The 16,222-nt window shown below is 38.8% G+C and overlaps 2 protein-coding genes across 12 annotated transcripts in view; one reads left to right on the forward strand and one right to left on the reverse strand.

The window, feature by feature from the left end:
- LOC134842725 (receptor tyrosine-protein kinase erbB-2-like) overlaps positions 1-16,222 on the forward strand; it is a 284,936-nt gene that overhangs the window by 88,162 nt on the left and 180,552 nt on the right. The window lies entirely within an intron of this gene.
- LOC134842404 (FMRFamide receptor-like) overlaps positions 1-16,222 on the reverse strand; it is a 26,378-nt gene continuing 10,156 nt past the window's right edge. For 3 of the 4 annotated variants that reach the window (XM_063858728.1, XM_063858729.1, XM_063858727.1), the window contains exons 3-6: positions 10,814-10,983; positions 8,197-8,318; positions 7,857-7,972; positions 1-668 (exon numbers count right to left, since the gene is read on the reverse strand). In XM_063858728.1, coding sequence (XP_063714798.1) covers positions 24-668; positions 7,857-7,972; positions 8,197-8,318; positions 10,814-10,983 — 1,053 coding nt within the window. In that variant the 3' untranslated portion in view covers positions 1-23. Of the gene's footprint in view, positions 669-7,856; positions 7,973-8,196; positions 8,319-10,813; positions 10,984-11,771; positions 11,913-16,222 lie in introns of those variants that run through there. The other variant, XM_063858726.1, reaches the window with a different exon arrangement.

The raw sequence follows: 16,222 nt of genomic DNA on the forward strand, positions 1-16,222 counted from the left end.
ATGAACTTGAATTATCGACTGTATCACTTCACCGGTGCACTTATTTTTTTGTTTGGATTAGAAGCCACGCTCTCCCTCTGGGTTCTGGTATTCCCTCTTGGGAACAACTCGAAAAAATTCTTGCGAAACTTCTGGCCGAACAGCAAGTAGAGATAGAAATTGACCGAATTCATCACTGCTTGGCATAGGCGCACAATCGATAACAAAATTTGGATGCGCATTTCGTCTTTGTATGACATAACTTTACCGAGGCCGAGAAGAACTCGAATGCAGACGGCAAAAACGAAGCCGAAAGTCGTGAATATTATGCAAACGACGATCATTTGTCGCGTGATTTCTTGGTCTCGTCTACCGGCCGGTGATGTCGTTTGGCTTCGGTTTGCTGCGCGTTTCCGGTCCAAAATCTTCATCTTTATCAAAGTGATTGTCGTGAATAGAAACACACTTGTTATTGGAATAATTCCATTGATGAAGCTTCCGATCTGGTTCCGAAGTCCCCGAAAAAATTCTTCACTGACGAAATCAAAATTGATAGCCCTACAGAATCCCGTCAGTGGATGCACGCGAAATACGAGGACAGTGGGAAATGTCCATACAAGGAGAAGGAAGTACATAATTACTGTGGCAATTATGGCGACTTTGGGCTTTCCGTGCTGACGGTAGAAGAACTAGAAAGAAAAGTAACATGATAAGTGTGCAGCGTTAGGTCACTTGAGAAACTAATAAAATCCATTGTATTTATAACTTTTTTGAAGATATAGAATGATTATGTATTGCACCATTTACCCAAAATATTTGCATTCGATTAAGTGAAGGTGTATGTTGAAAAAGCTAATTCGATACTTGAATTAAGAGAATAGATAAAGAGACAACTGATTTAAGTAAGATCAAACGTGACAGGTGAAATCCGAAGGTGGCACACAATCCGAAGGCCAAACACCTGCTATTGAAATGAAATTAAATGAAATGATTGACAAAGGGAACTATCAAGAACTAAATAGACTTGGATCACTGATTTAGCACTATGACATACCCTCATGTAAAAATTAAATAACTGCACTGGTAATGATTTGGATAAATTTAAGTACTCAATGAAAGTTTTTAAACGCAAAAGTTAGCTCGGTCCCGCCGATCCTAGTTGACGTAAAGCAATGGGCTTAAGGCACTGTGTAACAGACTAAGTTTTTGTTTATCTGCTACAGTTTTTTTTTTGAACGTCGACTATTTGCCCTTTTCACTCATCTCCTTTTTCTTGAACACCGCCTCGGGATATGTGGTCAATCATAACCCCGCCCATTTTCGTGACCGCCGTTCTTTTTCTGCCTAATTTTTGCGATGTCGTATCACTTTCCGAGTCTTGACTCGAATACGAGACTAGCCGTTGTTTTGCCGCTCGTTTCTTCTTACCGCCCGCCGCCGGTACTGTTCTTTCCGTCGCCTCCGGTATGCCGTCCTCTTCGCCGACTTTAGCAGATTTGCCGCTTCCTTTTCCAATTGCCGACGTGCTCGCCTCCTCGTTCTGCTCTCCCGCCGATTTTTCTAGAGTCGCTAGCTCCGTTACGGATCGTCCTTCGCGCATGGTCTCAGTACGTCATTCGCTCGGTTCTACCTGTAATTCGGGCAACTGTGCCAATGGCAGTTTTCCGCCGGTCCTTCTTGTAGCCAACGGCTGGCTGTCGCTGTCTGACTCCGACTTCTGTAACGCTTGCTCGCCGATAATGATCGCTCCGCCTTGTTTTGCTAAAGTGACCGATTCTCCCCGCTTTTTAGAGTCCGCAATAGCAATTTTCTTGCGTAGATCCGCTGGCGTGGGTGGCTTAGGAATCCCTGACTTTCGCTTTTTCGGCATGGAGGCCTTCCGAACTGCAACCCCAGATTTCTTAAGCAAGATACCATGATTCATTTTAAGTGTGTGCGTACTTTCCGCGACAATTTTAGTATTCAATTTCCTGTACCTGCTTAGATTCCGGTCCCACTGCGCTGATACACTGTGCGGAATGGTCCCGCTTCGTTGCCCCCTTGTCCTTGAAAGGATGTAGCCGTTGGCTCATCTGCCTGACTCAGAGCCTGCCTTTGGGTTAGGATCAACGGGTGATTACGCCTTGCATACCCCCCGTACTCGTTATCCGATCGCATGCCCCAATCAGTGTCCGCCTGCTTCGGCATTTTCTGGGCTTCGCCATCTTGTTCGTTTAAACATGCAGACTTAGATTTTAGAACATTCGACCAATACATGTTCCTTAGAGATGGTTTTTTAGTTAGGTTTCGGAGTACGGTGTTGGCATCCCTGCCGTGAAGTGCCTCGAATGGCGTTATTTTCAGTTGCGTTTGGCGAAACTCTTAGTGCTCCCAGCGCTCGCTCCACCGTTTTCTCTAATGGTTCCGGGTTTTCCTCTCGAGCGTACGATAAGATAGAGTTTTTTAAACTTCCGAAGTTCTTTCTACGCAACCGGTGGCTCGGTGATCACTTTCCGGCGACTGCACAATTTCAATGCCTTCGGCATTGCAAAATGTTTTGACATTATGTGACAAACAATTCGTCCCTTGGTCAACATGTATCCTTCTTGGCACCCCATGGTTATTCATAAATTGTTTGAGAATTTTTAGGATCTTATCGGAGGGATTTGTGTTGCATACCATAGCGGATGGCCATCTCGAAAATCTATTAGCTGCTACTATCACATATTTTTTCGACTCCGGTAAATAATTGATAAGCCCCCAAAAATTTAGTTGAATCGCCTCATTCGGCTCTTTAGGTTCCGGTATCCTGCCTAGATTTCCTTTAGAACACATAGGTTTTATATTCTTACCGGCAAGTATGCAATCCTGGCGATTTTCGGCCATATTCGCTTTTTTTCTGTGAATGTAAGGATACTAAATATCCTTTGCCGCCGCAAGTATTTTGCTTTTTCCATGGTAATAAAAATGTAAACGATTGTTTATGGCTGTATGTAATGAGTTCGGGATAACTAATTTATCGTCCCTCTAAAGGCAATTATCTCTAATGTGAAAATTTTTAAAAATTGAGAGTAATATCGGTTTTTGAGGCAGTACCTGGGTCTTTAGATTTAACAAGTTGATAAATATCTTCGATTTGGGGGTCTAAGGGGTATTGCGATTCAATGAACCGTAGGTTAAACAACTCTGGTAATGCTGTAGCTTTTGAGACAACTTTGCAATTTCGAGGAACTACCGACATAATAGTATTCACTGGGTTAACCGTTGGAAATGTTTCGCCGGGAAAGTTTGATGGAGTTGATAAAATCGTGTTTGATTTTGTACTAATAGTTTCTGTTGTGCTAGCATTCAAGGTCCTTTCTCTTGTTAATTCCTCCACATCATCGTCACTGCTCGTAATACTTGGGTGTCGTTGTAATAGTTTCTGATTTTTTCTTATTGATTTGTCCATTGAATTAAATTTATCTTGTTCCGTTCTATAAATAGATTTCGTCGGCCTGTTTGAATAAGCAGTAATAGCTCCAACTAATCTATTTTTACACCCGAGTGACCGTCGGCATAACTTGTCACGTGACCGGTGGCGTATGCAAATTTCAGCGTTCTTATTGGCTGTCTTGTTGTAACATGATTTCTCGCCCTCTACCGTCGGTTTTTCTTATTGGAAATTTGCATATTCTATTGCCATTGGCTAATTTCCAATTTGAAACTTCATTATTTACACTTGTTGAGCAGTTTGCGTGTTTAGTTTTAAATCCGAGGGTGCTTTGAATAGGTCTAATTTTCGCGACAGTAAGCATACTGTCATATGTTTAAACTGGCTCAGCCTCACTGTTCGGGTGTCTCGAAAGATAGTCCGCTAAACCAATTTTCGCCCCCGGCGTATGTTCGACCTCGAAATCGAACGGTATTAGTCGATCGAGAATTCGTGTTATCCTGCTAAACATTGTTTTATTCTTCTTGTTGTTCCCGTTTAAAAGTGAAACTAGCTCCTTATGATCCGTTACTACTTGAAATTTTTGCCCTAACACGTAGCTCTGAAAATATTCTGCTCCCCACACAACCGCGTGCATTTCTAGTTCGTTAGTCGACTAGCGTTTTCTGGCGTCGTTTAGATAATGCGATGCAAACGAAATTGGCCTCCAGCCCACAGTACTCAGTTGTTCTAGTACTGCCCCCAATCCATTATGACTTGCGTGGCACACTATCCTACTATCCTTCTGCACATCAAAGTGTCTAAGTTCAATTATGTTGGCTACCTGCCGTTTCAAATTTTCAACTGCGTCTTTGCACTCCGTAGTCCAGTTATACTCGTTTTTCCGGCTTAAAAGTGGTCTCAGCGGTGCTGAGGATTCCGCAAGTGCTGGTAAATGTTTGTGGAGGCTATGTATTGATCCCATAAAGGATTTCAATTGATTTAATGTGCGGGGCGGTTTTAGTGCTTCAATGGGTTCAGTTTTCCGAATCAGTGGCGTTACTCCCGTGTGCGTGATCTTATGACCAAGCCACTTGCATTCTTGTTGCGCGAAGTTACACTTTGTTAATTTCAACGACATATTTTCCTCATCCAATTTCCTTAAAATTTTCTCCACGGTTGCTATATGTTCAATTTCCGATCCTTTTGTAAAGACTAAAATGTCGTCAATAAATGCATGTGCCTGCGGATATTCCGAAAGGATGGAATCCATCACTCGTTGGAATTCCGCCGGCATCGTAGTTAAGCCGTAAAATTCGGTTTTGAATCTATACGTTCCGGTTGAGCGTCCGGTCGAGCCGTAAAATTCGGTTTTGAATCTATACGTTCCGGTTGAGCATCCGCCAATCAAAGAAAAATTACAATGTACGCTAGTATCTTGACTTGGTGGCAATTGTCGGTATGCGTACGTGAGGTCCATGGTAGAGAAGTATATTTCACCCGGCTTCTTTTTGCCTATTGTTTGACCGACGGCGTCCATTAGCTCTTCGATATTCGGAATTTGGTACTTGTTCTTATGTACCTGCTTGTTTAATTCACGTGTCTTAAGTTATTAAATAACTCGGCCTGCACCTTATAATTACGTATCTTCTCCACCCGGTTAAATAGATTAGAAACTAGCTTACTGAAGTAGTCCTGCCACTTCTCCAATTGACTTTCTCCTTCATCCCCGACTGTTTCCTGTATTGACATCACTTCCTGGCCCGGCTTCCTCTGTACTAACTGCAATCCTAAGTGGGACATCAAGTCTCTCCCGATGATCGGTGGGCATGCTGCTCCAATTACCTTTATCACAGCTGAGGCACTCCAACCATTCGATGCTAGCTCCACCTTCATCGTTTCCCAGTAACTTGATTGGGTTATTCCCATAGTCCCGCAATTCCTGATCCTGCGGTTCGACCTCCTGCATTCGCATGCCTGCGGCGCCCAGCAATCTTCGAAGTTCAATATTGGTGAATATGGAAATCGGCGAGCCGCTATCGATCCACACGCTGGTTTTTCGGCCGTTTATCGTGATTGGAAGTTTCGCCTCCGCTACTCGCAGTTCAGTTCGATTTTTCGCTCGCACAGCCAACACCATATAATCCCCTCCCCCCCCCCCCCGAACTATCGGAATCCCATGATCGGAGCCGCTTCTCTGCCGTCGGATTTACCCATCTCACTGAAATTTCGTGCTGCGATTCTTCGTCTCCCGTCTCCTCCGACTCGAACCGTTCCTGGTTTGCTTGCCCCTGGATAACCCCGACCGACGAATTGCCCCTAGTTTTTTTCTGAGCTCGACATGTTCGTTCGAAATGCCCAACTTTCCGGGAGAAATTACAAGTTACATTTCGAGCCGCACATTCATTCATGTGTTCTCTGGTGAATCCTGGTTTGTCGCAGTTGAAACACCTTCGGTCTCCGGTGTTGATGCCCCTCCCCCGGTACAATCCACGTCCTTGCGCTTGGCCACGTCCTCTGCCTCGATTATTTCTATGACCGCCCCGAAAGGCTCCCGCCGGCTCCGACTTGATACTAATTCCACCGCCTCCGGTACTACTCGACGCTGTGCCTCCGGTTGTAACATAGGATTTAGCGTACTTATTCCCTCGCTCGTACGATAAAGCTATCCTGTATGCTTCTTCCGGCGTTTTTGTGGCCCGACTTTACTCGTTTTGCGCCTCGCAATTTGTCATATTGACAATGAAGACGTCCCATAACACTCTTGACTCCAATGACCCAAATGAACATCGAGCTGCTAATCCATTAAGAACAGCGTGGAACTGCTCCAAAGATTCCCCGATTCTTTGCTTTCTAGATTTTAACTGGAACACCTCGTACTTTTCGTTCCGCTCCTTTTTAAATTCCCCCTCCATAGCATCGAGCACTCTCAGGTAGCGTGCCTCTCCCAACTCCAAATGTGGTCTTCGTTTGTGCAACACCTCCTTTCCCCTTTTCCCCAAGCAAAGGTATAGGTTCGAAATTAGGGTTTGTTCCGCCGCTAATTTGTTTTTTCCCTCCACATCCTCCGGTAATGCTGCTATCTGCGTAGCCGTCAATGAGTCCGCGAAGTAGTAGTTTTTCGGGTTTATAGAGTGTTTTGCGACCATTCCCAATTGGAAGCGATTAAGCCAAAATTCCCACAACATGGGGGTTCCGTATGTTTCGCCGGCCAAAATGACACGATTCTAAGTGGGTTTTTCCACCCACTTACGCCTGCTATCTGCGCCATGTTGAAAAAGCTAATTCAATACTTGAATTAAGATAATAGATAAAGAGACCACTGATTTAAGTCAGATCAAACGAGACAATGTTTTTGGTGAAATCCGAAGGTGGCACACAATCCGAAGGCCAAACACTTGCCGTTGAAATGAAATGAAATGATTGACAAAAGGAACTATCAAGAACTAAATAGACTTGGATCACTGATTTAGAACTATGACGAGGTATTTGCATTCGAGTAAGTGAAGGTGCACTGGATTTTGAAAACACTCGTTTTGATTGTTGGGAATAATTTTTACTTTATCGGAGGGCCGATGACATAAATTTTCGAGCGATCATGCTGCAACGCTTGAAGTTCGAGATCTTTCAACTACCTTAACTGCAAAATTTATTTTTTCATAAGCACACCAGCAGGACACAATTAAACGTAAGTTTATGTTTTTAATCTATGCAGGGGCGGAACTTAGGGGGGGGGGGGAGCGGACGCCTCGCCCCCCTCAGGGATTCGACCACATGCCGACCCAAAGGGTCCACTATTTGTACTATTTTGAGATATCCATTTTTGGAGACGGAACCTAACAATTTTCTAAAGGCGCCTTAGGCGCCAATATATACTAAATTTAAGGGGGCAGCGCGCGCCGAAAAAACACGATTTTTTCGTCAAATTTTCCAAAAACTGCCTAAAAACCCCTTTTTCGGCCTGTTTTTTTGCCTGCGGCGCAGAACGTTTGGACAAACCAGGGTCTATTTACTGCTTTGGGAAAGCTCGAAAAATCAATTTGGTCGACCTAAAAAAAGCCAAAATTTTGCCTGCGGCGCAGAACGTTTGGACAAACCAGGGTCTTTTTACTGCTTTGGGAGAGCTCGAAAAATCAATTTGGTCGACCTAAAAAAAAAGTCGACAAAATTTTCGATTTTTTTTTGAAAATCCGCCCCCTCCCCTCGAGAAAATTCTAGATCCGCCCCTGAATCTATGTAAAATTTTTCTTGAAACCCCATGGAAATTAGTGGACACAATTAAGCATAAGTTAATGTTTTTTAAATATGTAAAATTTTTGTTGAAATTTCTTGGAAATTTTGCCGAAATGGTACTGGTAAATAGAAATTTCAGAGAGTGAACACCTAAATTTGCGTTTAATGTTGCGCACTAGTGTAATTGGTTCCAGGACTTCAAGTATGTTCAAGGGCACATGAAGTGCATGCTGAAAATTATATAACCTCTTACCGGAAACATCACAGCTGTGCACTTGTCCGCACTGAACAGAACAGTGGCGTAGAATGAGGCGAGAGAAGTTGCAAATGACCAATACATGCTAAATTTACACACCCAATCACTCAACCCTATAGAGAGAAGGAAGGGCTCTTTTCCACATCTTTTCTCTTTAAAGGCATGCAATTTCCGAGCGAAAAACTTCTATTAAAAAATGTATAAATGTTGTGTGATTTTTCATTTTCTAAGTGTATTTTTTTAGATTGCAGGCAGTAGTTTTAAACTTTTTGCGCTCATATTGGCAGTATGATTAGTTAATTCTACTGAAGTCGTTAGTCATTAATTGGAAAAGAGCCTGTGATAGTCCATCCGAAGAGAGGTCTGGCCATGTCTATGAAGCCATTGTAGATGACAGAGAGAAAGTCACTCAGCGCCAGTGAGAACATGAACGCCGCACCCGAAGACATGTTCTTCCATCTGCAACAAAAATGCTGTTTTCTCGAGAAATCAAACAACTGGGATTTTCTTTTATACTGAAAGTTGAAAGTTAAGTAGACCTTTTTAGGTTTACCAGCTTTATATTCTGAACCCTCAATAAACACTGGCAAAATTGCGTCTGCCTAAAAATATTGGAAGGTTTTTGCACTTGCAATTACCAAGCGTTATCAAACTCGAATATAGACTTTTTTCAGGTTAACAAATTGTTTAACAGAATCACTTGAATCACTTTGATCTTGATTCACAATGAATTTAAACTAATTTAATTTCCCACCCAACTTCGCCTGGAGGTAACGAATATGCCTTGAACGGCAAAGGTCTTCGGCTCCAATGTGACCAGGATTTGTTTTGTTTTCATACGAAATATTCTACTTCAATTAAAATGGTCGGCCGATTATTTGTCCGCTTATCTTTTGTCGACTTAGTTGCCACATCTTGCAATCGTTTTTTTTTTTGCTGTGCGCATTTTTCTTTAATCTTGATTTCAGTATTTTATTTACTCCTACTATAGGTAATTTACTTGCCTTGACTTTGTATTTCCTTCTTTAATTTTTGTGTTTCGTTTAAAAAACTACTCGGCCAAATTGATTCGGCCTATTTTTTTCGGCTTAATGACCTAATTGTGGGTCGTGTCAGGGGAAACACAGTTTTAACACTCCCATCCGCACTTTTCAAAATGGTTTGATGTTTACCAATCGGTTTGTTGAAACTTCTTTTTTTATCGTTATGGAAAATTATTTCCAAACTTATCGGAAAAATTTTAGTTTTTCTCAGAGACTTCTACCTCTTGAATTTCAAAAAAGGGGTATCGATTGGAAAACAGCCCGCTCATCTGTGAGAGTGCATACTCCCCTAGAGTCTCTTTTTACTTGACCCCTGTGTCTACGGCTTTGCAAAAAGTCTGTGGGGGAATGTTTGATCTGTATTTTTGTAGAGGAATTTTTTGGCCAGCAGTTTTGATTTTTTCTTTAGTTTTCTCGAAAATACCCGTCTTAAATCTGAGTTTTTGTGTCTCAATGAATAGAAAAATTTTGAAAAGCTACCTGCATCTGCGGCTAAACCCACTTTTTTCTACAAAATTATGGCTTTTTGATTTTTGATTTTTGACCTAAACTAACCTCTACCTTGTGGGCTCAATTAAAGACTCAATAGAGATAACGGGCACTTGGAAGCTCCCCTACATCATGCATTAGCGGCCACTCACAAATCTTACAAAAGTAAAAGTTTTGTTTTTTGACCGTTTTTCAACTTTTTGAATGCTCTCGAAAACTTCCCTGCCATATCTGAAATTTTGAAATCAATTCAAAAAAAGTGTTGCGGGAAGCTCATTTGCTTATGCGACTACGCTCAAATTTTTCTTTCAACATAAGTTTTGGCCCTCGGAAATTTCGATTTTTTGACCGTTGTTTTTTGAAAATTTTCGTTTTTCTTCTCAGAAACTACCCTTCCAGATCTGACATTTGGGGTATAATCGAAAGTACAGTTTGCGTGAGTTTCTTCTGCATAAAAGTCTACGCCCTATTTTTCCACTCGAAAAGCTATGGTCTCTTTGATTTGTTGACCGTTTTGATTTTTGATTTGTTGACCGTTTCTTGAACTTTTCGCGCCAACTATTCTGCCAAATCTGACATCATAGGTTTAATCGAAACGACACGCTGTTGAAAGCCTACCTTTATAATCGGCTATGCCCAGTTTGTATTTTAAAAAAATATGGCCTTCAAACAATTCAATGTTTTGAAACTTTGACATTTGTTTGGAAGCTTTTTGACTTTACGCGAAAACTACCATGCCGAGTCTCATGTTGTTTTCAATCGAGAAACCCAATTTTGGGATTTTTTTCTGCTTATGCGGCCACAACCTGCTTTTCACAGAAAATAGTTATGGATTTTGGAAAGTCTTTCGACTATTTTTCTTAGAATTTTTGACCATTTTATAAAAAATTTTCAACATTCTTAAAATTTACACAATCAAATCTGAATTTCAAAATTCAATTGAAAAAACCGTTTACGATATTTGTACTTGCAGTTGCGGCGACTTCTTAAATTTTGTGAGGCAAATGTTATCTTCTGGAGCAAATTGTTATCTCCTTAATTATATCAAAATTTATTACTCCTCTCAATTATTTTAGTGGAAAAACAATTAAGGCAAAGTCCATTTTTTGAAATCCCATTTTTCCTGCCGCATCAGTATAGCTAATTCATTCAGTATCAAGCTGGTACCTGCAGCTTTAGTTGAGCCCCTTTTTTTATCGAGTCTTTTGGTTCACCTAGTTTTTTACAACATGTGCTTGTGTTGAATCGCAAGTAGTGCGAAGTTAGCTTCGCATCTGTGTAAAAAAAATCCCACTAGTTTTTCCTACATAAAAATCATAAAATCTATAGAAAACATTGAATAGTTTCACGAAAAGTGAAGACTCGGGGTGTTGAATTGAATGGAAAACCTTCGAATCTCATGTTTGAATTGATGATACTGACTTGGAAATTATTAGCATGGTGACGAAGTTTCCAAACACTCCCAGAGCACCAGTGGTGGCACACAGAGAATCTACTCCGAATCGGATTATTTTAGACAGCGGGTAGGCCGAGCCCCAGTCCACGAAGTCCCCGGGAGAGGCCGCGTCTTCACTGTCCGTGTAATTCAGGACCTAAAAGACCATGAACAATAGATGGACATGAACTGTAAGCTTTTTTACTGAATAGAAACATTGAAAAGAGGGGGGGGCTTTGTCTTCAGGTATTTTTTTCCACGCAAAACTAGGTATCAAAAATAATTATTGGAATGAGTCGAGTGAGTTATCATATTAGAGCCGTTTCAGTCTTGATTCGAACATTAATTTATAAAACTAGTGTCAAGAAAAACCGGTTGTTTTTGATTTTTAATCTAGTATCGAACAAATAGAACGAGCGAACAGGCTCTTAATATGGCAATGAGCTTTTATTTAAGCCGCGAAAACCTAAATTTTTTCCAGTAAATTAATTTTTCGAAGATTCTGGTAAAATAAAATCCTAAGAAATTCAAAAAATGTTTCGATTTTTTTAAAATCTGTTTTCGAATGTGCTTAAGGTGATAATATGTTCATTTTATTATCAAATATGTCTTAGCTCTAGTCTTTCGTTCAAATATTCTCATCATCATTTTGTGGTCAAAACCTACAGTGCTACTTATACAGCAACCGACTATCCTGGTTAGTATCCTTTTTAAAGCACTGGAAGGATTTTAAAGAGATACGCATAGTTTTTAACGGCTTCATGAATTTATGCTTTCAATCGAGATCTAAAATTGTCGAAAAACGGAACTAGATTTGAAAAGATTCTAGAAAAAAAATGTTATTTCGGAATGCTAATTGAACGTACAGTAACCTGTTTTTTTTTGTTCTTAAGGTTCTTGTAACTGGATAGATGAAGTTACTTTCTCTGAAAATTTAACACTTACCTCAATTGCCATTTTTGAACTAAATTTTTTGTCCCGCTTATCGATTTGTAAATTTTTGTAATCTAAAGAAGAGTGAGCATATAAAAGAAACTCCTCGGGCAAAATTCAGTTTCCTTCATGAATAAATTGGTTGGGAGCGCAGGGCTCTTTTGATGAGACTTGGCGACACTTTATTATATCGTTGGATTTTCATTCAAAAAGACAAAAAGAAAAGATAATTTAGCGAGGAAATGGCTCCTTTCGACCGCCCAAAATACTTCTGCTTTTTCTTATTTAAATATTAAATTGTTATTTCGGTTTCCATCTAAATCAGGACAATTTGTTACTTTACTTTAACTCAAAATTTTTGCAGCCCATTTTTCCTTAAGTTGATTGGCCTCGTCGGTTTGAAACAACCTCAAAGAGAGTTATTTGATAATGCATTCGAAGCTAATTATAATTTATCAATAACAAAATAGAATTGGACACACCTTGATGTATTCTAATTTGCTCCCAAGTGAACAAACGATGCCTTGAGAATAAAAACTACCTAAAGAGTTATCGTGAAAAATACAAAAAGGTAGATTAAGTCAATGTAAATCAAAGGCGCGCGCAATCAGGGAGATGTTGATATCACCATATTGCAGACGATCAGACTCGGATTTAGGATTTAGGAGGGGGGGGGGGGGGTGCTCACTAACCAAAGGAGGGTCCTCCTTTGGTGTTATTTTATGACATCTATTTTAGGCTGACCAACCCTAAAATTTGAAAGGCGCTTCGGGAAACGTTTTTGTAATCCTGAAAGAACGGGAAAGATTTTTAAGCGTAACTTTTTTTAACCAATTTTAATTGATTGACCTCTGACCGTATTCCTTGATAAAGTACCTATAGTAACCTGCCGCTAATTATGCCTAAAACTTCTAAGAAGCCCGCTCAAAGAAATCAGGATCCCAGAATAAGAAAAAAATTGTCCGTTTATTGTTTGTCTGTTTATGTTTTGTTGGCTTAGTTGACACATCTTGAATTTTCCCCCTTTGCAGATTTCTTTGTAATTAATTTCTTAGTTTTCAACTAATTCTGCTACCCATTTATTTCTAAAATTCTACTGGCCTTGACTTTGTATATTTTCCTTTTTTGCTTTTTGTTCGATTAAAAAAAATTTTTAATCGAAAAAAATTTCGTGCGATTAAAAAAATTATCGGCATAAATGATTTCGTCTGATAAGTTTTTGACTTACTAAACTTATTTTGGGCCGCTCGAGGGAATGATAAAAAGTATACTTTTCTCCGGATCGCACGAAACGTTAAAAATCTCAGAATAGAATTTATAGTTCAGAGTTTTTCACGACAACAATTTTATTTTCACTTGATGGTTGTTTTTTTTTGTATTTTCGTTGAGCTCCGTCTAATGTGTTTCTGTGCGTGTTTTTTTGCAAAACAGAACATCATTCCAGATAACGTTTTGAAGTTTTTTATTGTGGCTTTTTCCCAAAATTATTTCCGTTTTCTTTGGACTTATTGGCTCTTCTTTTCTTTCCTGTCTGCTAGCTTTCAATGCTACTTTTGTGTTATCGCAAGTGATGCAAAGCTCCGCTTTGTCTCTGTGTGATTAACATTTCACGCTACTCACAGGATAAGTTAGCTATTCGGTATACAAAGTTGGCTGCAGCAAAATATTCAGCGCGCACTGTGTGAAATGAAGAATTTATGCAGAATTATTTTTCAAACATAGTCATGCTTGGGATGGACATTCTACGTTTAGTCAATGGGGGGAGCTAATTTACAGCTGATTTAAAATGAGGCAGCTAATTGGTTAAATTAACTCCATACACGGCTCAAATCGCAGCACTTATTCTTTGTTATTATTAGACTGAAATTCATAATTTTTGCCAATATGTAGTTTACCAAATCTATCCGGGACCAATTAAAGGGCAGTTGGAACATTCCGGGCTTGGCCCTGATACAAATAGTCTTGTTTTTAGTTATAGTAAAAAATAAAAGTAAGTGAAAAATATAAAAGTAAGTGCTAAAAACTTGAGGTTCCCCAAACTTCGCCACTCTTGCCTTTCGCTCCTCATTCATCATGAGACTTTTTGTGAGTTAAAAGACTAGAAACGTGCGTGGAACAAAGTGTGCCAATTAATTTAAGAACGCGGAAATGCGTGGTTGATGAAGCGAGCCACTTTCAGTTCTGATTCGTATGATAGAAGGAAGTGTTTGCCCAATTAGTTTGTCTCAAATCAATTGGGTAAGATTTTGATTGCGGAATAATTCAATTTTTTAAATTAAAATCGTTGGCACTTTTGCTTTCAAAAGCTTGAAAGCGCGAATAAAATAGCTCAGAGAGGTATTTTTCAAACCGCCAAAATTGATAGCAAGTGGAATATCCTGTTTTGATTTGAAGCCAATATGATCAACAATAATTTGAACTCAAGAAAGCGATATTTTCAAAAATGCTGTTATGATTTTACCTCAAAAAGTCGATTTTTGCCAAAAAAAAAAAATTGTTGAAAACTATTAACTTGATTACCTCACAAACATCGCATAATAAACATTTTATAATTTTTCTAAGAAAGTCTGATCAACATGTTATCTGCTACCTTTTCAAGTGAATTGTAAAAAATGTTTAGGAGTATGTGCATAAGTTGTATTCAAAAGTTCCATCGAGTTTAATAAGTAACTTTTTGTGACCAGCAGAGTATTAGCAACTGGCGCAGAAGTGTTTTTCTTTGCCAAAAACTTTTGAGAACAGACATCTCAATTTCAAAACTTTTGATTCCTTGCAAATTTCAATGGACATAAGGAAATCATTTTCTTTTATTTTTCGGCTTTTTTTAAGTCATCTCGTCCAGGTTTTTTGTTATAATGATTTGAAGATTTCCTCTTATTCTTTTTCAAAGGCCCGCGAATCACGCCATTTTTTATGCAAAAACGCGAATGGCGCAAAAATTGAGCAATAGGTTTCAAATCAGACGTTAATATCAGATATCACAGGTGAATGAAGAAACTACGCAATGGTTCACTATCCTCAATTTTGGTGTCTTTTCAGGCTTCGATCATAATATTTTTTAGAAATTGAGTAAGTTGGTAATTTGGAGCTTTATAGGTTGTTTTTACACTCACACATACACACAAAAAAAAGCGAATCTTAGCAAAAAAAATAGCAACCATTTTTTGGTATCCTTGAATTTTCTAATGCCTCCAACTTTCCGCTGACAATTTCGTACATCATATCAACCCTTCTCACTATCAGCAAGCATATTCTCTTATTTTATTCAAAATAGCATAAAGTGATATGAATATTCAAATTTATGTTCAGAATCCTTAAATAACAGTCAAAACTGATTTAAGGGTTAAAAACAAAATATTCTCAGCAAAATAATTTCATTAAATGAGTTGAAACACTATCAAAAACTTAAAAGAAAAACTTTCATCTTTAATACGATTTCGCAAATGAGCATGGAATACGAAAGTTATTGGAGGCACGTAGTCAAGCTCAAAAGGTGGAAATTGCTGAGCTTAAACGCGCTACTGTTACGATTTTTTTTCGGGCTGCAAAAATGGTCCACTGTATAATTATATAAAATCCATAAAAACTGCAATTCATTTTGAAGTAAATGACTTAAATCAACTTTTTTGCGGAATGTTAGGTTATAGGCAACGAAAAACTAGTAAGAAAAAAAGATCTTTAGTCTTCCTTATAGTTTTTCTATTTTCGTTTTTTTTTTTCAGTTTATTTGATACACTAATTACTAATTAAGCACTATTATGCGATTTTGTCAAAAAAACTTTAAAAAATTGTTTTTCTTGGAGTTACGTAATATCTGATGTAAAAAGAAAGTATACGAATTAATACTGGTTTTCTTTTCAAAATAAAATTGATTTTCATTCTTTTGTCATTACAGTGTTTGCCGTTTTTGATTTCAATCTAAAAAGGCCCAAAATCTCTGTAACCAAAATTCCGTACAAATTCGTTCGAACTCTCTTCGAAGAGTTATGATGTTTTACTATCAGCAATAAAAACAAGCAACAAAAACTTGATTACATCTGGCTAGAGCGAAATCATTCAGTTTCTTTCTTAGACAAACAGATTACACGGAAGCGTGCGCGCTTCGTCAGTATTTGAAAAATTATCTTTCCTCGTGAAATTTGCATGTTTTTCCTCAACACTGTCATTTTTGAATCGCAATCGCCTGTTGAGCAGTAACTGAATTGGTTGCGAGCTTTGATGAGTATTATAAAACAATTAGAAATTTGAATTCAAAAGTTTGAAGTATAAGGTGTTTTTCTCGTATAACTAAAAAAATATGTACCTTTGTTGACCAAAAGTGCAGTTCATACAAGTCTCATACTTTTTCTTATGCCTTGAAAACACTTTATAAAAGTTTTTGGAAGTTATATGACTATCATTTGAAATTTATATGACAACTGTTTTCTTTTCTTTTTACGGAATTGCATGACCATTTTTTTCAT

Source organism: Symsagittifera roscoffensis, chromosome 3, assembly GCF_963678635.1.
Source record: "Symsagittifera roscoffensis chromosome 3, txSymRosc1.1, whole genome shotgun sequence".
In the NCBI taxonomy this organism is placed as follows: Eukaryota; Metazoa; Xenacoelomorpha; order Acoela; family Convolutidae; genus Symsagittifera; species Symsagittifera roscoffensis.